Source organism: Brassica rapa, chromosome A09 (assembly GCF_000309985.2).
Source record: "Brassica rapa cultivar Chiifu-401-42 chromosome A09, CAAS_Brap_v3.01, whole genome shotgun sequence".
NCBI classification, from domain to species: domain Eukaryota; kingdom Viridiplantae; phylum Streptophyta; class Magnoliopsida; order Brassicales; family Brassicaceae; genus Brassica; species Brassica rapa.
The window spans coordinates 10,974,450-10,991,771 of NC_024803.2; the positions used below are offsets into that span (position 1 = coordinate 10,974,450).

The 17,322-nt window shown below is 33.3% G+C and overlaps 5 protein-coding genes across 5 annotated transcripts; 2 read left to right on the forward strand and 3 right to left on the reverse strand.

The window, feature by feature from the left end:
• The first annotated feature begins 2,614 nt into the window (after positions 1 to 2,614).
• On the forward strand, positions 2,615 to 3,470 carry LOC103838756. Its single transcript, XM_033278291.1, has 3 exons — positions 2,615 to 2,708; positions 2,783 to 2,797; positions 3,028 to 3,470. Exons 1-3 carry the CDS (start codon positions 2,615 to 2,617, stop codon positions 3,468 to 3,470), a joined length of 552 nt encoding a protein of 183 aa, XP_033134182.1.
• A 3,171-nt stretch (positions 3,471 to 6,641) lies between these two features.
• On the forward strand, positions 6,642 to 7,479 carry LOC103838584 (thioredoxin H7). Its single transcript, XM_009115034.3, has 3 exons — positions 6,642 to 6,846; positions 6,974 to 7,096; positions 7,207 to 7,479. Exons 1-3 carry the CDS (start codon positions 6,715 to 6,717, stop codon positions 7,336 to 7,338), a joined length of 387 nt encoding a protein of 128 aa, XP_009113282.1. The 5' UTR covers positions 6,642 to 6,714; the 3' UTR covers positions 7,339 to 7,479.
• A 129-nt stretch (positions 7,480 to 7,608) lies between these two features.
• LOC103838585 (dnaJ homolog subfamily B member 1) lies at positions 7,609 to 9,269 on the reverse strand. The gene is made up of 2 exons (XM_009115036.3): positions 8,498 to 9,269; positions 7,609 to 8,298 (listed from the first exon to the last, which is right to left on the reverse strand). Exons 1-2 carry the CDS (start codon positions 9,253 to 9,255, stop codon positions 7,845 to 7,847), a joined length of 1,212 nt encoding a protein of 403 aa, XP_009113284.2. The 5' UTR covers positions 9,256 to 9,269; the 3' UTR covers positions 7,609 to 7,844.
• Positions 9,270 to 10,593: 1,324 nt separating this feature from the next.
• On the reverse strand, positions 10,594 to 11,915 carry LOC103838586. Its single transcript, XM_009115037.3, has 3 exons — positions 11,255 to 11,915; positions 10,885 to 11,179; positions 10,594 to 10,805 (listed from the first exon to the last, which is right to left on the reverse strand). The coding sequence occupies exons 1-3, from the start codon at positions 11,822 to 11,824 to the stop codon at positions 10,783 to 10,785; spliced, it is 888 nt and encodes a 295-aa protein (XP_009113285.1). The 5' UTR covers positions 11,825 to 11,915; the 3' UTR covers positions 10,594 to 10,782.
• A 2,099-nt stretch (positions 11,916 to 14,014) lies between these two features.
• On the reverse strand, positions 14,015 to 17,144 carry LOC103838587 (glutathione S-transferase U16). The gene is made up of 2 exons (XM_009115038.2): positions 16,736 to 17,144; positions 14,015 to 14,550 (listed from the first exon to the last, which is right to left on the reverse strand). The coding sequence occupies exons 1-2, from the start codon at positions 17,060 to 17,062 to the stop codon at positions 14,173 to 14,175; spliced, it is 705 nt and encodes a 234-aa protein (XP_009113286.1). The 5' UTR covers positions 17,063 to 17,144; the 3' UTR covers positions 14,015 to 14,172.
• Between the last annotated feature and the right edge of the window lie 178 nt (positions 17,145 to 17,322).

Genomic DNA, 17,322 nt, shown 5'->3' on the forward strand with positions numbered 1-17,322 from the left:
GTAGTCTGGTTTTCACAGGCCATTCCTCACTTCTTTTTTATAACATGGCTGACCATTAAGGATCGGCTGTCCACGGGAGCTAAAAGCAGAGCATGGGGTTACATCCAGCATTGTATTCTGTGTGGGAAGAGACAGACGAGACCAGAGACTATTTGTTCTTTACCTGTCCCTACTCATTCACTGTGTGGATTGATTTAATCGGATTTTTACTGGGATCTCGAGTGAATCCTGACTGGTCTATCACCCTCGTTTTACTTCTCTCCACTCGCAGAAACGAGATTGATATTTGCCTTTTGAAACTAGCTTTCCAAGTCACCGTCCACATCTTGTGGCGGGAGAGAAATAATAGACGGCATCACGGTAACCATCCTAGCGCTGCTCACATGGTATGTTTTATCGACAAAACTATAAAGAACATGAGCTCCTCCTCCCTGCGACACCCAAAACCAGCTTTTTACAATAACATGATGCAACGATGGCCTGGCTACCAAAAAAAAAAACGATGGCCTGGCAAGACCATCGGGTCATAAGCTCGTCTTTTTCTATGTTTCTTCCTATAGACAGTGTTTCTTTTTTGAAAGCATAAACCTAGCTAGCCTGTAGTTTTTTCCTTCTTTTTTTTGTTAATAATCAATTTAAAATTTTAGTAAAAATAAATACAACAGATGTAAACTTAGGTTACGAATGATGACGCAAATCAAAAATTACAGAATCGAAAAATACAGATCAAATAAATCAAATACATATCAAACCGATAATGCAAATCAAATGCAGATCAACATGATTATACAAAACAAATATATATTTATATATATATATCAAATAAATATACTAAATTATCATATTTGCCGTAAGTGCTTTTGAGGAAATAATCTATAAAAATCTAAAATCATAAAAACATCATTTATAGCACGTTTCACTATATATATATGAAATAATCTCATATTTAATTAATATATTGCATGATTGATGAAATAATTAGTAAAAATCTATAATTATAAAAAACATCATTTATATTGTAAAATAATATATATATATATATATTACTTATTTTAAAATATTTTCTGTTATTAGTAAATATATACTTAACTAATTTTTAAGACTATTTGCACGTGATATACATAGAAGGAAAGGAAACTAAATATATGGAACGACAACTATTCACTTACCTTTTGGACAATGATATCCCTAATTTGACACAACTATTGTAGATGTAGATTTGATATTAGGAACCCACATCTCTCTCTCTCTCTCTCTCTCTAATATCTTCCATTTTTAAAACAAATCATTCCTTTTATGAGCTTCATTTCTTCTCGGAAACTTTAGATTTCATTTTCACCCCTTACATTTTTTTCCTTATCGCTGTAGTTTCAGTTTTGAAAGAAGTTATTATACAATATTCTTTTTAGTTTTCTCATATAAATTATAAAGAATTTTAAAACTAAATTATAAACAATCTTAAAACTTCTAACCAAATGAAAATATTAACTATTAACTTATTTTATAAATATTCATATAAGTGCATGACTTTTAATTTTTTTATTGGTTATATTTGTTAGTGCAACTCCAATTTCACCAAAATGTTTCACCTTTTTAAAGCAATACTAAATCATGATCCACACGACATCACATTTTGTTTTAAAAATATTGATAAAGCAAATCTTATAAATTTATTGATTTTTTAATTAACTAAATGTTTTAATGCTATGAGATATTTTAGTTGCATAATATTTAATTTATGTGGCTTAATTAACATTATTATAATTGTTTTGTGCAATTTATCCTACTAATAATTTGGTTAATATTATAATATTTTTAAACTTGTTGTTTATAATTAGAGTTAAGCATTTATCTTTAGATAATATATATTTTGAACATTTTCATAACTGTATATGTTTTTATATTTATTGTACAATGTAGTCATTTTTAATGTATCTTCAGATAATCATATATGTATAAGATATTATTTAATATAATTTTGAGTTATTAACTGTATGATATATTTTGATAAAATTCTAATTCTAAAAATTTATTTGATGTCAATTTATTGATTTTATTTATATACAGTATTTAATTTAAGATAAAAACTATTTAAATTTAAATAATTGTAATTTTATTTATAAAAATATAAATAAAATAATCAATTAGTTTGATTGATTTGATATTGATAGAAATTATTTGTAGTATCTAAACCAGCAAAAATAAGTAATATTTATTTTGAAATTTTTTCAAAAATTATTTGAATTTTTAGTCAATTATTTTGATTTATCAAATAATTTGAAAGAATATTAATAAAGGATTATTCAAATGATAAGATCTAATATTTTATATTGTTTTGACATAATATTAATTATTGAGGCAGTGAGTCAGGTTATTAATGTTGGAAGCTTGCCGATCCGCTATTTGGGTATGCCTTTATCGAAAAAAAACTTTATCGAGTCATGATTATGAGCTTCTCATTGATAAGATCAGGAGAAGGATGTTGTGCTGGTCTAATAAAAGCCTTTCTTTTGTTGGGAGGCTTCGGCTGATTAAGTATGTGATTATAAGCACAGTAATTTTTTGGAGCTTTGCGTTTATTCTGCTTGCTAAGTGCCTTGATGCAATTAAGAAAATGTGTAGTGCTTTCCTCTGGTCAGGATCACCAGCACAGACTCATAAAGCAAAGGTAAGTTGGGAAGAGGTGTGCTACTCCAAGGACGAAGGAGGTCTTGAGGTCAGGAGATTAAAGGATTCTTCAAAGGTCTTTGCCTTGAGACTAATATGGTGTCTCTTTATGCAGCCTTCTTCACTATGGGTAAGTTGGGTAATGCATTATTTTGCTACGTCATAGTTCTTTCTGGGATATTAGAGATAATACTTCAGGTTCATGGATATGGAGATAACTTCTTAAACTTAGGGGTCTAGCTTATGAATTTATGAAAATGAAGGTTCACAATTGGTATACTACTTATTTTTGGTTTGATAATTTGATGGGGAATGGTAGGCAGATTGATGTAGCATGAGCTGTTGGGACCATCTATCTAGGCCTTCCTCATAAGGCTCTAGTTAGTGAAGATGTTAATTCAGAGGGATGGTGTGTTAGAGGCAACCGAAGTAGGCGGTTTCAAACTCTTTATAATCAGATCCTTGCAGAGCCAATTCCTGATGCAAATCTTGGTGATGATATTGTGATGTGGAAGCATGGAGAGTATGATTACCAGGAAAAATTTGCTTCCTCAAGCACATGGGAGCAGATACGACCTCAAAGGGATAAGGTTTACTGGCGAAACGTAGTGTGGTTCTTGCAAGGAGTTCCACGTTATGCATTCATCACTTGGCTGGATGTATTGAATAGACTCTCCACAGGAGACACAATGAGGAGCTGGGTTATAATTCAGGGCTGTGGGCTGTGTGGAGAGCGGGATGAGACAAGAGATCACATGTTTTCGCTTGTCCGTACTCATTTACGGTCTGGGAAGGATTGGTGAGAGGGTTTTTTGGAGCGAGAACAGATCCTGACTGGACACACACGCTTAATATGGTTAAGGGAAACAGACTTCACCAGCTTGACTCTATACTGATAAGATGGTCTTTCAAATGACCATCTATCATGTGTGGAGAGAAAGAAATGCGAGAAGGCATCAGATGAGCTAGACATCTACGGATCAGCTTCACAGGACTATAGACAAGACAATGCGAAACATGATTATGCCTCTCAAATATAGTCCTCATTGTCGCAATGCAAGTTTGCTTCAAATGTGGTACGAGGTTACTGGATAGGGAGGAGTTTACGAGATTTTGTCTGCTTTCTATTTTTACACTTGAGCCTATTCTTTCTAGTCACCATTCTTTTGTAAATGTAATTCTATATACTTTGTTTTATCAATAAATTTGAAATTTCATTAAAAAAATATTAATTATTGTGTTGTTTGGAAATATAGATACTAGTATAATATTTTTTTCATAATTACTTTATAATAGAGAACTGTATTTAATTAAAAATCTTACAACAAGCAGGTTGATTCCAAATGAATATTTCTATTTTAATAAGAGATATGTCATTTTTAATGAAAATATAAATAAAATAATCCATTAGTTTAATTTATTTGATGTTGGTAGAAATTATTTTCTAGTATCTAAACTTGCAAAAATAAGTTATAATTTTTTTTCATAACTTATTTGAATGTTTAGTATATTATTTGATATATCAAATACTTTGAAAAAATAATAATAAAAAGTTATTAAAAAGATAACACCTAATGTAATATTTTGTTTGAACATAAGATTAATTATTGTGTTGTTTGAAAACATAAGAGTACAGTAAAAACTCTATAAATTAATGGTGTTGGGATTATGATATTTTATTAATTTATAGATTTATTAATTTACAGAAAATATCTTAGATTTTTCTATGTTAGAGTATATATTTTATATAAAATATAAAATAATTAATTTTACTGTATATACATTAGTTAAGTTTTGAAATTACAGTTTCATATTATTTTACTCATTTTTTTGTGTATATGAAATATGTTATGTAGAATTTAATTGTGGCTTTAGATATAATTTAACTAAATATTATCAAATAATACGGAACTGTTAAGAAAAATCGAGATAAAATCATTTCAATATAAAAAACAATACAATGTTTTGTTTGTACATGTATAAAATATATATACATATAAATTATTATTTTATTATTTTAATGGAGACATATATTTACAGAAGGTTTTCAGAAAATATTATCTTATTATTTTATCAATTTGTGTCATATTTTGAACTGTCCAACTCGCGTCAGAAAAACATTATTCGCTTATAATGTTTATTAATTAATTTATAATAGAGAAGTGTATTTAATTTAAAATCTTATAAAAAAGGTTGGATCCAAATGAATTTTTCTGTTTTAAAAAAGGGATTTGTATTTTTCATAAATTTTATTGAAATTTTTAGTCAATTAATCGGTTTATCAAATAATTTGAAAGAAAATTACTAAAAAGATAAAACCTAATATTTTATATTGTTTGGACATAAGATTAGTTATTGTGTTGTTTGGAAATCGAATAAGATGCTTCAAACTAAATAAGATTAAAAATAAATTAATATACCAAATAAGTATAATTGACCTAACTGAACTATTACACCTAAAATCACATATTTCGTTAAAATAACAACACAGTATAGTGTAATATATTTTATAATTACTTATATATTTATAATTATTTTATTAATATGTATATCGGTGTGTGAATACCGAAGAATCTCATAGTAAATTATACATTTAAAAAACATTTTCAATTATTATTTTGTTAATATATATAGTCGTGTGTGAGAAGGAAACAATCACTTAGACTATGTACACTGGTAAAAAAGATTCAGTATCCTAATTTGCACTTTTTAATATTACATATCACTTTCTCTTTCTTACGCATATTTATTCAACATCTATAATTTTTTTATATTTACACTAGTTTTGTTTAATATAATTCAACACCATACCTCCACAATTTTTGCACTTTTATTTTATTTATATATGCATATTTACACATTGCCAAAAACAATATACAAAAAAAAATTCAAAATAATTAAAACTAAATAAATTTTAAAATATTTTTTTTGTTTTATATTTTCCAAGTAGTAAATATAAAAATATAACAACCATCATTTTGAATGTTTAAAAATTATTAGTAAATCTATTTTACAAAAGATGAATTTTGTAAGTGTCCAAATCAAATGAAATAAGTTTCTATTTGTAGAGTCTTAGAAATAATGAATTTTGGTATAAAAATAATAAAAAAATAAAAAATTTAATATCAAATAACTGATCTCAAATAACAGGTGAAAAAAATACCAAAACTGACTTCAATCCATTAACAGTGTTTTAACCTCAAATATAAATATGGTGTTAATTTAACACCATATTTATATTTGAGGTTAAAACATTTTTGGTCCAATTCTCTCATGCCACATGTCTATTTTGTCCTTATTTTTGTTGATCAAACTAGCTGAATCTTATTCAACCAAGTTTAACCGTCCTCTTCCATATTTATTCAACAGCCCATTGTATCTGGCCTTAATAGATTATAAATTTGAAAACCATTTCCACTTATTATTCCTATTTTGTACGTTTCTTAAGGTACCGAAATGGAATAAGAAGCATTGGGGAAGAGTACTGACAGCTCCTTAACACACCAATATTCTTCTACACCAAATGATATTACATTGAGTGCACCGTGTCGTTCACTTTTCTTTTCTCGTATTATTACTGATTTCTGCTTGTAAGTTTTATGTGAAGAACAAAGAAGTTTTATGTGAATGTAAATTAGGACGTAAGTAACCCCAAGATAAGAAGGTAAAAACATGAATAAGTAAATGATAACATCGTCGCCAGGGAAAATTAATGAGGTAACAAGATAATTAGCCTATTTACGACGTGCATATAATTTCTTTTGTGTTAGATCAACTTTTAATACCTTTACGTAGTGGAGGAGAATATTGAATAACTAAATCGAACTAAACAAAGCGAAAATAAACTGGGATAAGCTCTATATTCTTGGGAAAAAAAACCAACGGTTATAGAGAAGGATAGCAAATTGAATCATATTCCATTGATAATTTAGTATTTTAACGAATAAATTTATCTATATATAGCTCCACTGGTTCTCTCTTTTGTTCATATTAGCTACAAGCAATTAAGTGCAAATCATATCTCTATATACACACATTCGGAAGATAATGGGTTCCAACGTTTCATCTGTGCATGATGTTCCTTCATCAACGGAAACCAAGAATGGTTTGGTTGTGGAAATGGAATCAAGAAGACAGTGGAGATCCCTCTTTGATTCCTTGAAAGGCTCAAATAAATTGGTATATATTTATCAGAAAACCACATTTTAACACATTTCTATATTTATATCAGTGTTTAATCTTGTTTTACATGTTATTCAATTGCTTCTGTTCTAAGCTAACTGAACAAATTGTGATGGTTTTGAAGCTAGTGATTGATTTCACGGCTGCATGGTGTGGACCTTGTAAAGCAATGGAACCTAGAGTTAAGGAGATCGTTTCTAGGTACCCAGAAGCTGTTTTTGCGAGGGTTGATGTGGATAGATTCATGGTAAGTAGTCTCTTTCTTTTACTGGTAGAATGATCCATTTACGGTTTTCTTGTAACCGAAGCCGTGAATCTTTAACGCTCAAGACTAAGCTATTTGGTATGTATATGCAGGATGTGGCTGGGACATATAGAGCAAATACACTTCCAGCTTTTGTTTTTGTGAAGAGAGGAGAAGAGATTGATAGGGTTGTTGGAGCCAAACCTGATGAACTTGTGTACAAGATTGAAAAGCATAGGGTTTAAGATTTATTTGTTTTTAATTTGAAGAACAAAAGATTATACATTTCCGTGTTTGTGTGTGGGTTTCACTGATTGAAGTTGTGTTTTTTGGTTTGCTGTTTTCTCAAAAGTTATGAATAAAAATGACAAAAATGTTTGGATACTCATGAGAAATCATTTAGTAACATAATAAATTCTCTAAGGTTTCAGCCACTTGTATGAAATTTAGTTAATATCGAGGAGAAAACCCTATTAACAATGGTTATGTGAATATGGTAACTAAAAGAACTATGCTACTATCAAAAGAAGTATATTTGAATATATTAGTAGTTGGAGATACAAAAACGTTTTCGAATGGCTTGTAATTGAGAATAAATATCATGACATCAAAGAGAGGTTTTCTGACCAAAGAGTATCAAGACCCAAGAAGTGCCGATCTGTTTCACCCTAAACTCTTTATCCTGAGAATTTTGAAAACACATTGTGTATGTACATTCTCTCAACATTCTCTCAACATTCAAGAACATTAACTAATTGTCAACTCCAGCTCCACCAAGAACTCTCTTAAGGTCTGTCTTCTGTTCCAATGTTAGCCTCGAAGGGAAACAGATATCAAAGTTGATCCTAAGATCTCCCCTCTTGGAAGCTTCTTTAGAGATAGGCATTCCTTCGTTAGGGATCACAATCTCCTGACCCGGTTTAACGATATCCAAAACCGGTATAGTCAGATTCCTCCCGTCTAGCGTTGTTAGGCTGATAGTGATCCCCGTTAGAGCCTCCAAAAGCGAGACTTTCTTGTCTACAATCAGATCGTTTCCATCTCTTTTGTAGACCGAGTGCGGTTTCTCATCGATGACGAAGATGAGATCAGCAGGAGTGACTCCTGGTTCATGGTTTCCTTTCTCCGGGAATGTGATCTTTGTTCCTTTCTTCCATCCTGGTGTTATATCTATCTTCAAAATCTCTTCCACTGTCTTTGGCTTCCTACAAAACAAATACATCATCAGAGAGATTGACACTTTCAGTTATACAAACCAAAGAACTATTAATCAACAAGAAATTTATAAAGAAGATCACACAGAGAAACATAAACTCTATACAAAACAGAGCATCAAGAAACTTATATGATTCTTGATTTAATCAAGAACATGATCATCATTAGAGATGGTAATAAAAGACTAACCCGAGACCATCAGGAACAACGCGAGAGATTCGCATCTTCCTCCTCCCACCTTTATACAACTCCTCGAGAGTACAAGCCAACTTGCTCTCAATCGCCGGAGCTTTCCTACTCGCCGTCGCCTTCCTACTCGTCTGACTCCCCGCCTCGGCGCTTCTGAACCTGCTTCCTCCTCCGTTGACACTCTCCCTCCTTCCTCCTCCGCCGAACGCATCCCCCGACGCGCCGAAAAACTCGTTGAATATATCTTCAGCGTCTCGCGGGTAATACCGAAACCCAGCGTCGTCGTTGTTGGAGGAGGAGTAGCTCCGCTGCGTTTGCGTAGGCGGAGTTGGTACGTCGGAAGACTTGAGCCCGTCCTCGCCATATTGATCGTAGATCTGACGCTTGTGAGGATCGCTCAGGACATCGTAAGCTTCGGAGATCTGTTTGAATTTAGCTTCAGCTTCTTTCTTGCTCGAAGGGTTCTTGTCGGGATGCCATTTCATCGCTAGTCTTCTGTACGATTTCTTCAGATCGTCTTCGCTCGCGCTTGGGGGCACGTTCAGTACGTTGTAGTAATCGACCCCCATTGGTTTTCGTAATTCAGAACAATCTGAGAACGTTAGATTTGGATCGGAGAGTATTGCAGAGGAGAGTTTGAGAAGGAGAATAAAGAGGAGGCGTGAGGAAGGAGAAGAAGAAGAAGAGAGAGTGGAGTGCGTGTCAGGTAGAACATGCCAAGCAGAATGTGGTACACGGTTTTGTGTATTGAATAACATTGTTTGGAACCTTTGTTGAATTTTGAAACAATTATTGTACTCCTGTCTTGTCTTGACTGAGCTGGACGTGCTTTGTTGGATAAGCACTAAGCAGAGCTTACGTGTACTGCGGTGCGTTTTGGGGGAGTTACTTCAGGTGGGCTGCGATTCGTTGAAGCCCAAATAAAAGCCCACTCTCAGGTTGTTGTTCTGTTCAAATTATAAAACTTTTTTGGCTTTAAATAGTAAATTCCTTTTCATTAATTACAATTTACAAAGAATATTCCTTTTTTGGTTTTAAATATTCTTTAAAGAGCAATTGTCAATAATAGCACATTTTGAAGTTTATGTCTCGAAAATAACACTAGAAGGAGAAAGTCACAAAAATGACATTTATTAAAGAGTAAAATATTTCTAATACCCTTGGTTTAAAATTAAATAAACAAACAAAAATAAAAAAAATAAAAATAAAAAAAATGAAAAAAAGAAATTTTTTTATAGTTTCAGATTATATGTTTTCAGATTTGAAATTTTTATAATTCTTTTTTTGAAATTTATTTTTCGAATTTTTTTTTTCAAATTTTCTTTTTATAATTTAAAAATACTTTTTGAAACTGTTTTTAAAATTTTTATTTTTTATTTTAGTATTTATTTTTTATAAAATTTTAAACCCTAATTCCAAAACCCACCCCTTAACTCTAAACCCTAAGGTTTGGATTAATTAATCCAAGGAGTATAAGTGTATATTTACCTCTTTAATGAAACATATTTTTGTGACTTTGAGCCTTGAGTGCTAATTTGTAACAAAAACTTGGTTTGGTGCTATCCTAGTCTTTTTCTCTTCTTTAAAATTTATTTACATTTAAGGAATAATTGGACTAAGCTTATTCTTTTATCAAATTGGGGGAGAAACATAAGGTCATATGTCTCTTGTCTAAGGTTTCCTCTAAGGTCTATCCGGTGGAAGGATGTTCAGAAAACTAATTACTGAACGTGGGATTAGAAAAGAGTCTCTCAGACGACAAGCTGATATCCATTTTGTTATTTACAGAATCGCTCTCAAGCACCTCTAGTCAACACCAACCAACAATAGTAGCAAAGAGCAATCCCTCGGGCTGCACTGTGAGAGACTCCGCCATTGGTTCTAATCTGATAAGCTTATAAACCTTAGACTCCAATCGGTATATTCAAGAATCCACACGTCTGCAGCGATTGCCACGAGGTTATTAAACTAATCTCAAAAGTGTTCAACACTGAGATCATTGTAAGAGATAGTGTCGTTCTATCACTTACAAAGACGGTTCCTGCTCTTGTTCAGACTACTGGTAGCAAACAAAACAAAAAGCTAGTCGCAGAACAGAGCAGGTAAAAAGATTGTATTAATAGGCAGCGAGAATCACTAACCGCTGCAAACAATATTTTGTATAATTCATAAATGTTTAAATAATCAAGCAGCATATCTCTAAGGCAAATCCACTGAATTAACAACAAATCATTTCCAGCTATAGCCTTCACTTTCACGGCTCAAGCTTCAAACATACACATCTCTCACTTGATGAACCCTTCTGCTACTGTTACATCAAATAAAAAACAGAGTATTAGTGCGAAAGCAACGATTTTGACTTGCAATTTAGGACATAACAAACTCACTTTTCGATGAGACTGGAACTAAAACAACAGTCATGTCGGCATTATTGGGCGGAAGCTGAAGACGCAAAGGGAAAAGCTTGCCGTTCAAAGGACTACGAGTACAAACGATAACATCATCCACATTGCTCTCTTCTTTCAACCTCTTAGTCAGCTCTTCAACCCCATTGCCTTTGAAAGTAAACGACTTCACCTCAACTGAATCATCCTCAACTTCACCCTCATCATCCGCCACGTGGTAGTATATCACTCTCCCTTCCGATTTAGGCGGCGATCCGACCGCTACTGAATCCGTTGACTACGACCAAACACAAAAAAAAACATAAAGTCAACGAGTCTTCAGTTGGAAAGTTTTGTCGGTTCGAGAACTCACCTCCTGTCTGAAGAAACGGTTAGATCTAGAAGGAGATCCAGGTTCGAAATCCAGAGAATCAGAATGATGAAGCGGAGACGGAGGCTCCTGCTGCTTCTGCTGGAGCTGGTGTTGATCGGTGAGAATCTCGACGACGTCGACGTGCCAAAGAATCCAATCCTGAGTCGCCGATCTGTGAGGAATATCGTGAGTGACGGAGTTTCTCCACGGAGGCAAGCCACCGTTACCGCGAAGGAAGTGACCGTAACGTGTCTTGAGCTTGACCAAAGCACCGTCCCTGATGGGTTCCCAAGCGAGAGACGAGTCGAGACGGCTCGGATTGGTCTGCAGGACTTTTCTTCCGGTGGCTCCGAGGAGAAACGGTTTGTTTGACGCCGTTAAGTATTTGCCGTAAGCGCTTTTGAGGCGGATGAGATTGGAGGAGCCTGGGACTGGCTCCACGGTCCATTTGGCTGCGCCTGCCGAGCCGTTGCGTTCTTGAGTGACGGACTCTTCGTCTTCGTCGGCGATTAGGTACTTGTCGTGGTGGCTCCGTAAACGAACGGCTTTGGCTTTCTGGAAAAAGTCCATTGAGATTAAGAGAGAGGTTGAAGATGGTGTGTGTGTGAATGTGTGTGTTAATGAATCTAGAGCTTGGTCTTTGGGACCTTGTCTTTTCCAAAAGGGTATTTAATATTCTTAATTACTGCTTGGTTTCAGATCTTTCTTTTTGACTTGTGTATAACTTTATTAAAGAAATAATGTATTTTTACTCCTTTTATTTTGTTTGTTACTTAATTTCGCGTATTTTTTTTTGGTAATCTTAATTTCGTGTATTTGAATTGTTACTTCCTACGTTTAACAATTTTATTATATCATTTGACATTTTATTAAAAAAAATCCAATTGCCTAATGTAACATTTCTAGATATATGGCATTATTTATATTTGTTTTTCAACGCATACTTTATTATTTAATTAATGTTTTATATAACTAATATAGTTATTAAAAATAGTCGTTTTTTTGAGAAAAAGGTATATTATTTAGATAAATAAAAATAAAATAATACTACTATTCTTTTCAACAAAAAAATTACTTTATTATTCAAATTTGAGGTGGATGGATAACTAAACCGAAATAGAATAACCAACAAAATAAATATATCTATGATAGTGGTTCTACCTAAGAAATTTGATGTCTCATTATGTCTCCGAGAAATATAATATATCCTGAAATCATTGAATCTTCTTTTCAGTTCTTGAATCTTTTTTAACTATGTCGAGAAATTTGGGTATGCATGAGGTTTTCCGAACATCGCTATTACATATTGCATTTCGTTCCAAAGTATTGGCATGTCGAATGAGACAACATGTTTTTCATTGCTCAACGTAGTGCTTCCGGCTCTGAATGCAATGCATATTCTTTTTGTCTTTGAATTCTTATGCTCATAAGCTATGTTTTTCCAGTGTTATCTTTCCACATCCATCCACAACCACTAAAGATTGATGTAGAGGTCCAATAACCATCTACCAAGCATAAAACTTGAGATATTGCTACTATGGATTGGGTCAGAACAACAATTGTTCATTTGATATATGAACCATGCTTATCATTCCCTTTTGATATATCTTATCAGCTCAAGTGGACTTCTATTAATCCTTATAAACAGTTTATCATTATTTGCTTTCCAGGATTCATGTCCAACTCTGGATCTGCAATAATGTTCTTTTTTGGATAATCTATATTAGTGTATATGTTGGACACATGAAATATATTAGGATGGGATGGTATATAGCTAATAGAGTCCAAGCTTGAAGTGCTGGTAGAATTCAAAGATGACATGAGTTAGAGAATCATCACATTTTCAACATCTCTTACATATTGATTCAAATTCCTCGTAATGATTGTATATCCTCTGATTAACTGCCATATAAGATAACACTTCTTTTTGAAGATATTTAACTTCTAAACAAAGCCTTGGAATTTTGTGATGCTTGGTTCTATTAAAGCCACATCTTCAACCTTTGAGACCTTAGTAGCATGACTTAACAATATACATACTATTTGTAAAACTCTAACAACAATATAGTACTAATATTTCATAATATAGTACTGTTTAAAACTAATAAAGAATATTTAAACTGTTAGATATATATATATATACATTTTAAATTTATTTGAAAGAGATTTAAAGATATAAAGAGTTTTCAATCAAGGTAAATTTGCTAAATAGCTACTTTAGTTTTTATTCCTTAAATAGTACCAATAACTAAAGTGGTTAAATTATGTTTCATTAAAAGGATAAATGATAATAATACATCTATTTATAGTTTTGCTTTTATTTATTAAAAATATAAAAAGAAATAAATATTAAATATAAAAAACAAGAAAATCAGTAACTATCACATTTTGTTTTCGTGGATTTTCTACTATTAATTTGGTTATCCAAATTGCTTTGGTTCTTATTTTATTTTGATGAAAAACTAAATATCTTACATATTAGTATTATATTTACATAATCAGTTAAAACAATTATTAATTTTCTGAAACGGATAGATTGCTAAGATTTTTGTACGATATTTATGCCCCTAAAACTTTTTTTTTTTTTGTATTCTATTGTTTGCTGAAGTCAATATATGTATTTCTGAATTATTAGCAGGGACAGATGGAATGTGGGACAGTATAGTGGGACTAATATAAGGACATAGAAATTAACATTACTCAAGATTAATAGTTTAAATGTCGACTTTATCCTTGGAACGACTAATCTGCCTTTTTTAATTATTGGAAGCATTATCGATAAATATATAATGAAAATAGTCCATAAACCCATACACAATTCATTGTATAAAATAATAGCATACATTCAACACAACACTTCAACCTTTCACTTATTTTCGCACTTACATGACACACGTCCATTGCTTTCAACGATGATCTCAAGTTTTTGAAACCGCTGATTGAGCTCTAACCTCAAGCTCTCCTAGAAACTCAACAACTTTATCGATCTCCGGTACCACATTCTTCACGGTATTGTCAGACAAGAACTCGTTGGCCCATTTACAAAGAAAAGGTATTTTTGATTCGTCTAAAAGTTTTTCTCCTTTAAGCTTCTCTCTAGCCTTCAAGATACCAACAAAGCTTCCAAGGCAAATGTCCATAAACCCGATCGCTTCACCTCCGAAAAACGGTTTCCCCTTGCTTATAGAAACAAAAGCTTCCTCGAGTTGCAATAACCCTCCTTCCACTTCTTTCATGCCTTTCTCTTTTGCCTCTTCCGATTTGGTGATTGCTGCCGCTTTCAGTGCCGGAAACCACTGCATTTTAAAAGGGAAGTCTAGTGAAAATAGTTGAGAGTGTGTTTGTTTTGAAATCTTACACAAAGCTTAATTGTTTTCGTTTTAGTAAAGGTTTGGTTATTCCACGCTAGAATCTTTATATATATGTTTATATTGAATCAAGCTTTAACTCATTGAAGAAATTTTGGATCAATATCAAACATCCATTATTACATTTTGGCTGCTATAATCAATAATTTCATATGATTTTCTCTATAAGAAAAAAAAAATATATATTCGGATTTATTATAAGGAGATTCGAAAATCAACTCTATCAAGATTATGGAAACATGAATAATCATGAAAGATCCAGAAATAATACTTCTACTAGGTAGTAAAATCAAAGCGCAGGATGAATAAGAATCTATGAAGATAAAATCATTACATAAAAGAAAATTTGGACTGATTAATTTCGTATCGTTTACTACATTCAAAATGAATGCTTATTCATACATTTCAAAATTATTTTAATCATGTTTGGCTACGTTTGAAACTATAATTATCAAATGAAATGTTGAGAAATTGTAGTGACTCATGCCCATCTTTAAACTATGCTAGCTCATGATGCATAATCAATTACTTTTTTGTCACTCACAGATGAAGATCTAATTCGTATGCTCTTAAGAATATAAAATATATAGCACAAAATTCTTACCAGGACCGGTCTAGAGTGCAAGCCAGCCAATCGAGCGTTTAGAACATATTTTTTTTTTTTTTTTTGGCTCAACTTCAACATTCATTTCACAAAGCATTGGTACAAAGATTTAACCCCACTAGAGATTATACCACATAATACAATGAAGCAGTCTAGTTCCACCCTGAATCACTAAGTTGGATCCAACGTAACCTAACGTGCGTCATGTATTTTTTAACCACAATGGGATTGAATTCACTCCACGACACGAAGTGAACCATCCCTTTAACCTCCTAAAATTCGACCTCAAATACAAGATAACTCAACACACAATTGACCTGAAACCAATACGGGATTATCATTCCTTGTTCAAGCTGTTAGCATCCATGGAATAAGCTTGACGTTCTTGTACCAACAGGCCAACACCAAGAGGTGCGTTCCCGTATTGTCCCGAGTCCATTGGGTTCATTATCTCAAACTCTCAGCCGAGAAGCCGGACATGGAGACCGGAATGAAACTCGGGCTTCAGCAGCTTACACGCGAACCGGTTCAACAAATCTTCGCTTCAGAGGGTGTGGAGCTCGTACCACCGGATCGAGACAAAACATCAATTCCGGTGCCGGGATGTAGATCTCCGCCACGTACACCGTCAGGGCTCACGTCTCTGGTTGACAACGCCGTCGCCGTAAAGACCCCGTACATGTTGACTCCGAGAACCGGAGGACAAACCCATCTTCTGCTGACCATAGATTTACTTCTCTGGGAGTCTCACCGCCGTTTAGGAGAGGAATTCCGCTCTGGAGGAGGTGTCTGACCGATACACGCGCCGCCACTGAGGAAGGAGACGCCGTAGATCTTGAAAAGGAAAATTAGATCTGGCGGCCTTCACCCTAAAAGCCGACTCGCTCCCTTTCCGTCATCCCTTGAGCCTCGCCGTTACTCCGAAAGAAGCCAGAGACAGACGCCGTCAAACCCTAAAAGGGAGATTCTTCGTCCTGGTCTCGACAGCTCAGAGTTCACAGCAAAGAGACATAGGGAGTTACGGCCAGGGAAGGAGCAAAAGAGAAAAACGAGTTAAGGGAGGAGGGAAAGCCTCCGGCTCCGGCGGCCGCCGAGCCGGAGCTAGGGTTTTAAGTTCTGTTTTTAGAGAGAGGTAGGAGCGTCTGTTTCTAGAGAGACAAGTGAGTTGTGATAGTCACTCTTCAGAACATATAGTTTTAGAGAGTATATTTGATTTAATATTTTAATATTAAGAATGTTTTTTTATAATTTATATATTAATATAATTTACATTTCTTTTATTTAAAATAATATTTGTAAGAATTACTATCCATGTTTATAGAATTTTTTCCTAATAAGTATATTGAATAAGTGTACTGTTAAATAATAATTATTTTTAAAATGTGAAATTTTGTATTAACAAATTATGTTACTAAAATTATGATTGACTACAGTGAAATGTTTATGATAATATTAATTTAAATTGCTAGAAGAAAGTAAATATTTGGTCAGAAAAAAACGTAGAAACACCTTGTCATCAACGAAGGCAGACCAGAAGCGAGCTTGAGCGCGATCATGGGGATGTGAAGGAAGTATGGACGGTCCAGATGCGTTCCATGTCTCATCAATGTACTCAACGATGTTGAGAGACTCTAGAATCGGTTTGTTGTTGTGGATGAGAACCGGGACTTTCTTGTGAACCGGATTTGATTTGAGAAGAAGTTCACTCTTGGATCCAAACAGATCTTCTTCAAAGTAATCATAATCGACAGATTTGATACGAAGAGCGATCTTTGGTCTTATGGCATACGGACTGAACCATACTCCCAACAGTTTCACTTCCTCTGTGTCTCCCATTTTTTATGTGGTCTCTAATTAATCTGTGAAAAAGAGAAGAAAGAAGAGATATAATGCAAGTGGTCGAGGCCAGTTTGTGTGTTGCTTCACGGCTCTTTTGTTCTTCCTATTGGCTATTCTGTCTGCTTCTACTTTTAATAGTCTGAGAAAATGACAATTAAAACATACGTTTCTCTTGTGAACAGAAAAGAAAAAGAAAACATACGTTTCTCTAATCGTTTTTGCTTTAACCGTAGCATAGGATTATGTGTGTGCTTTTA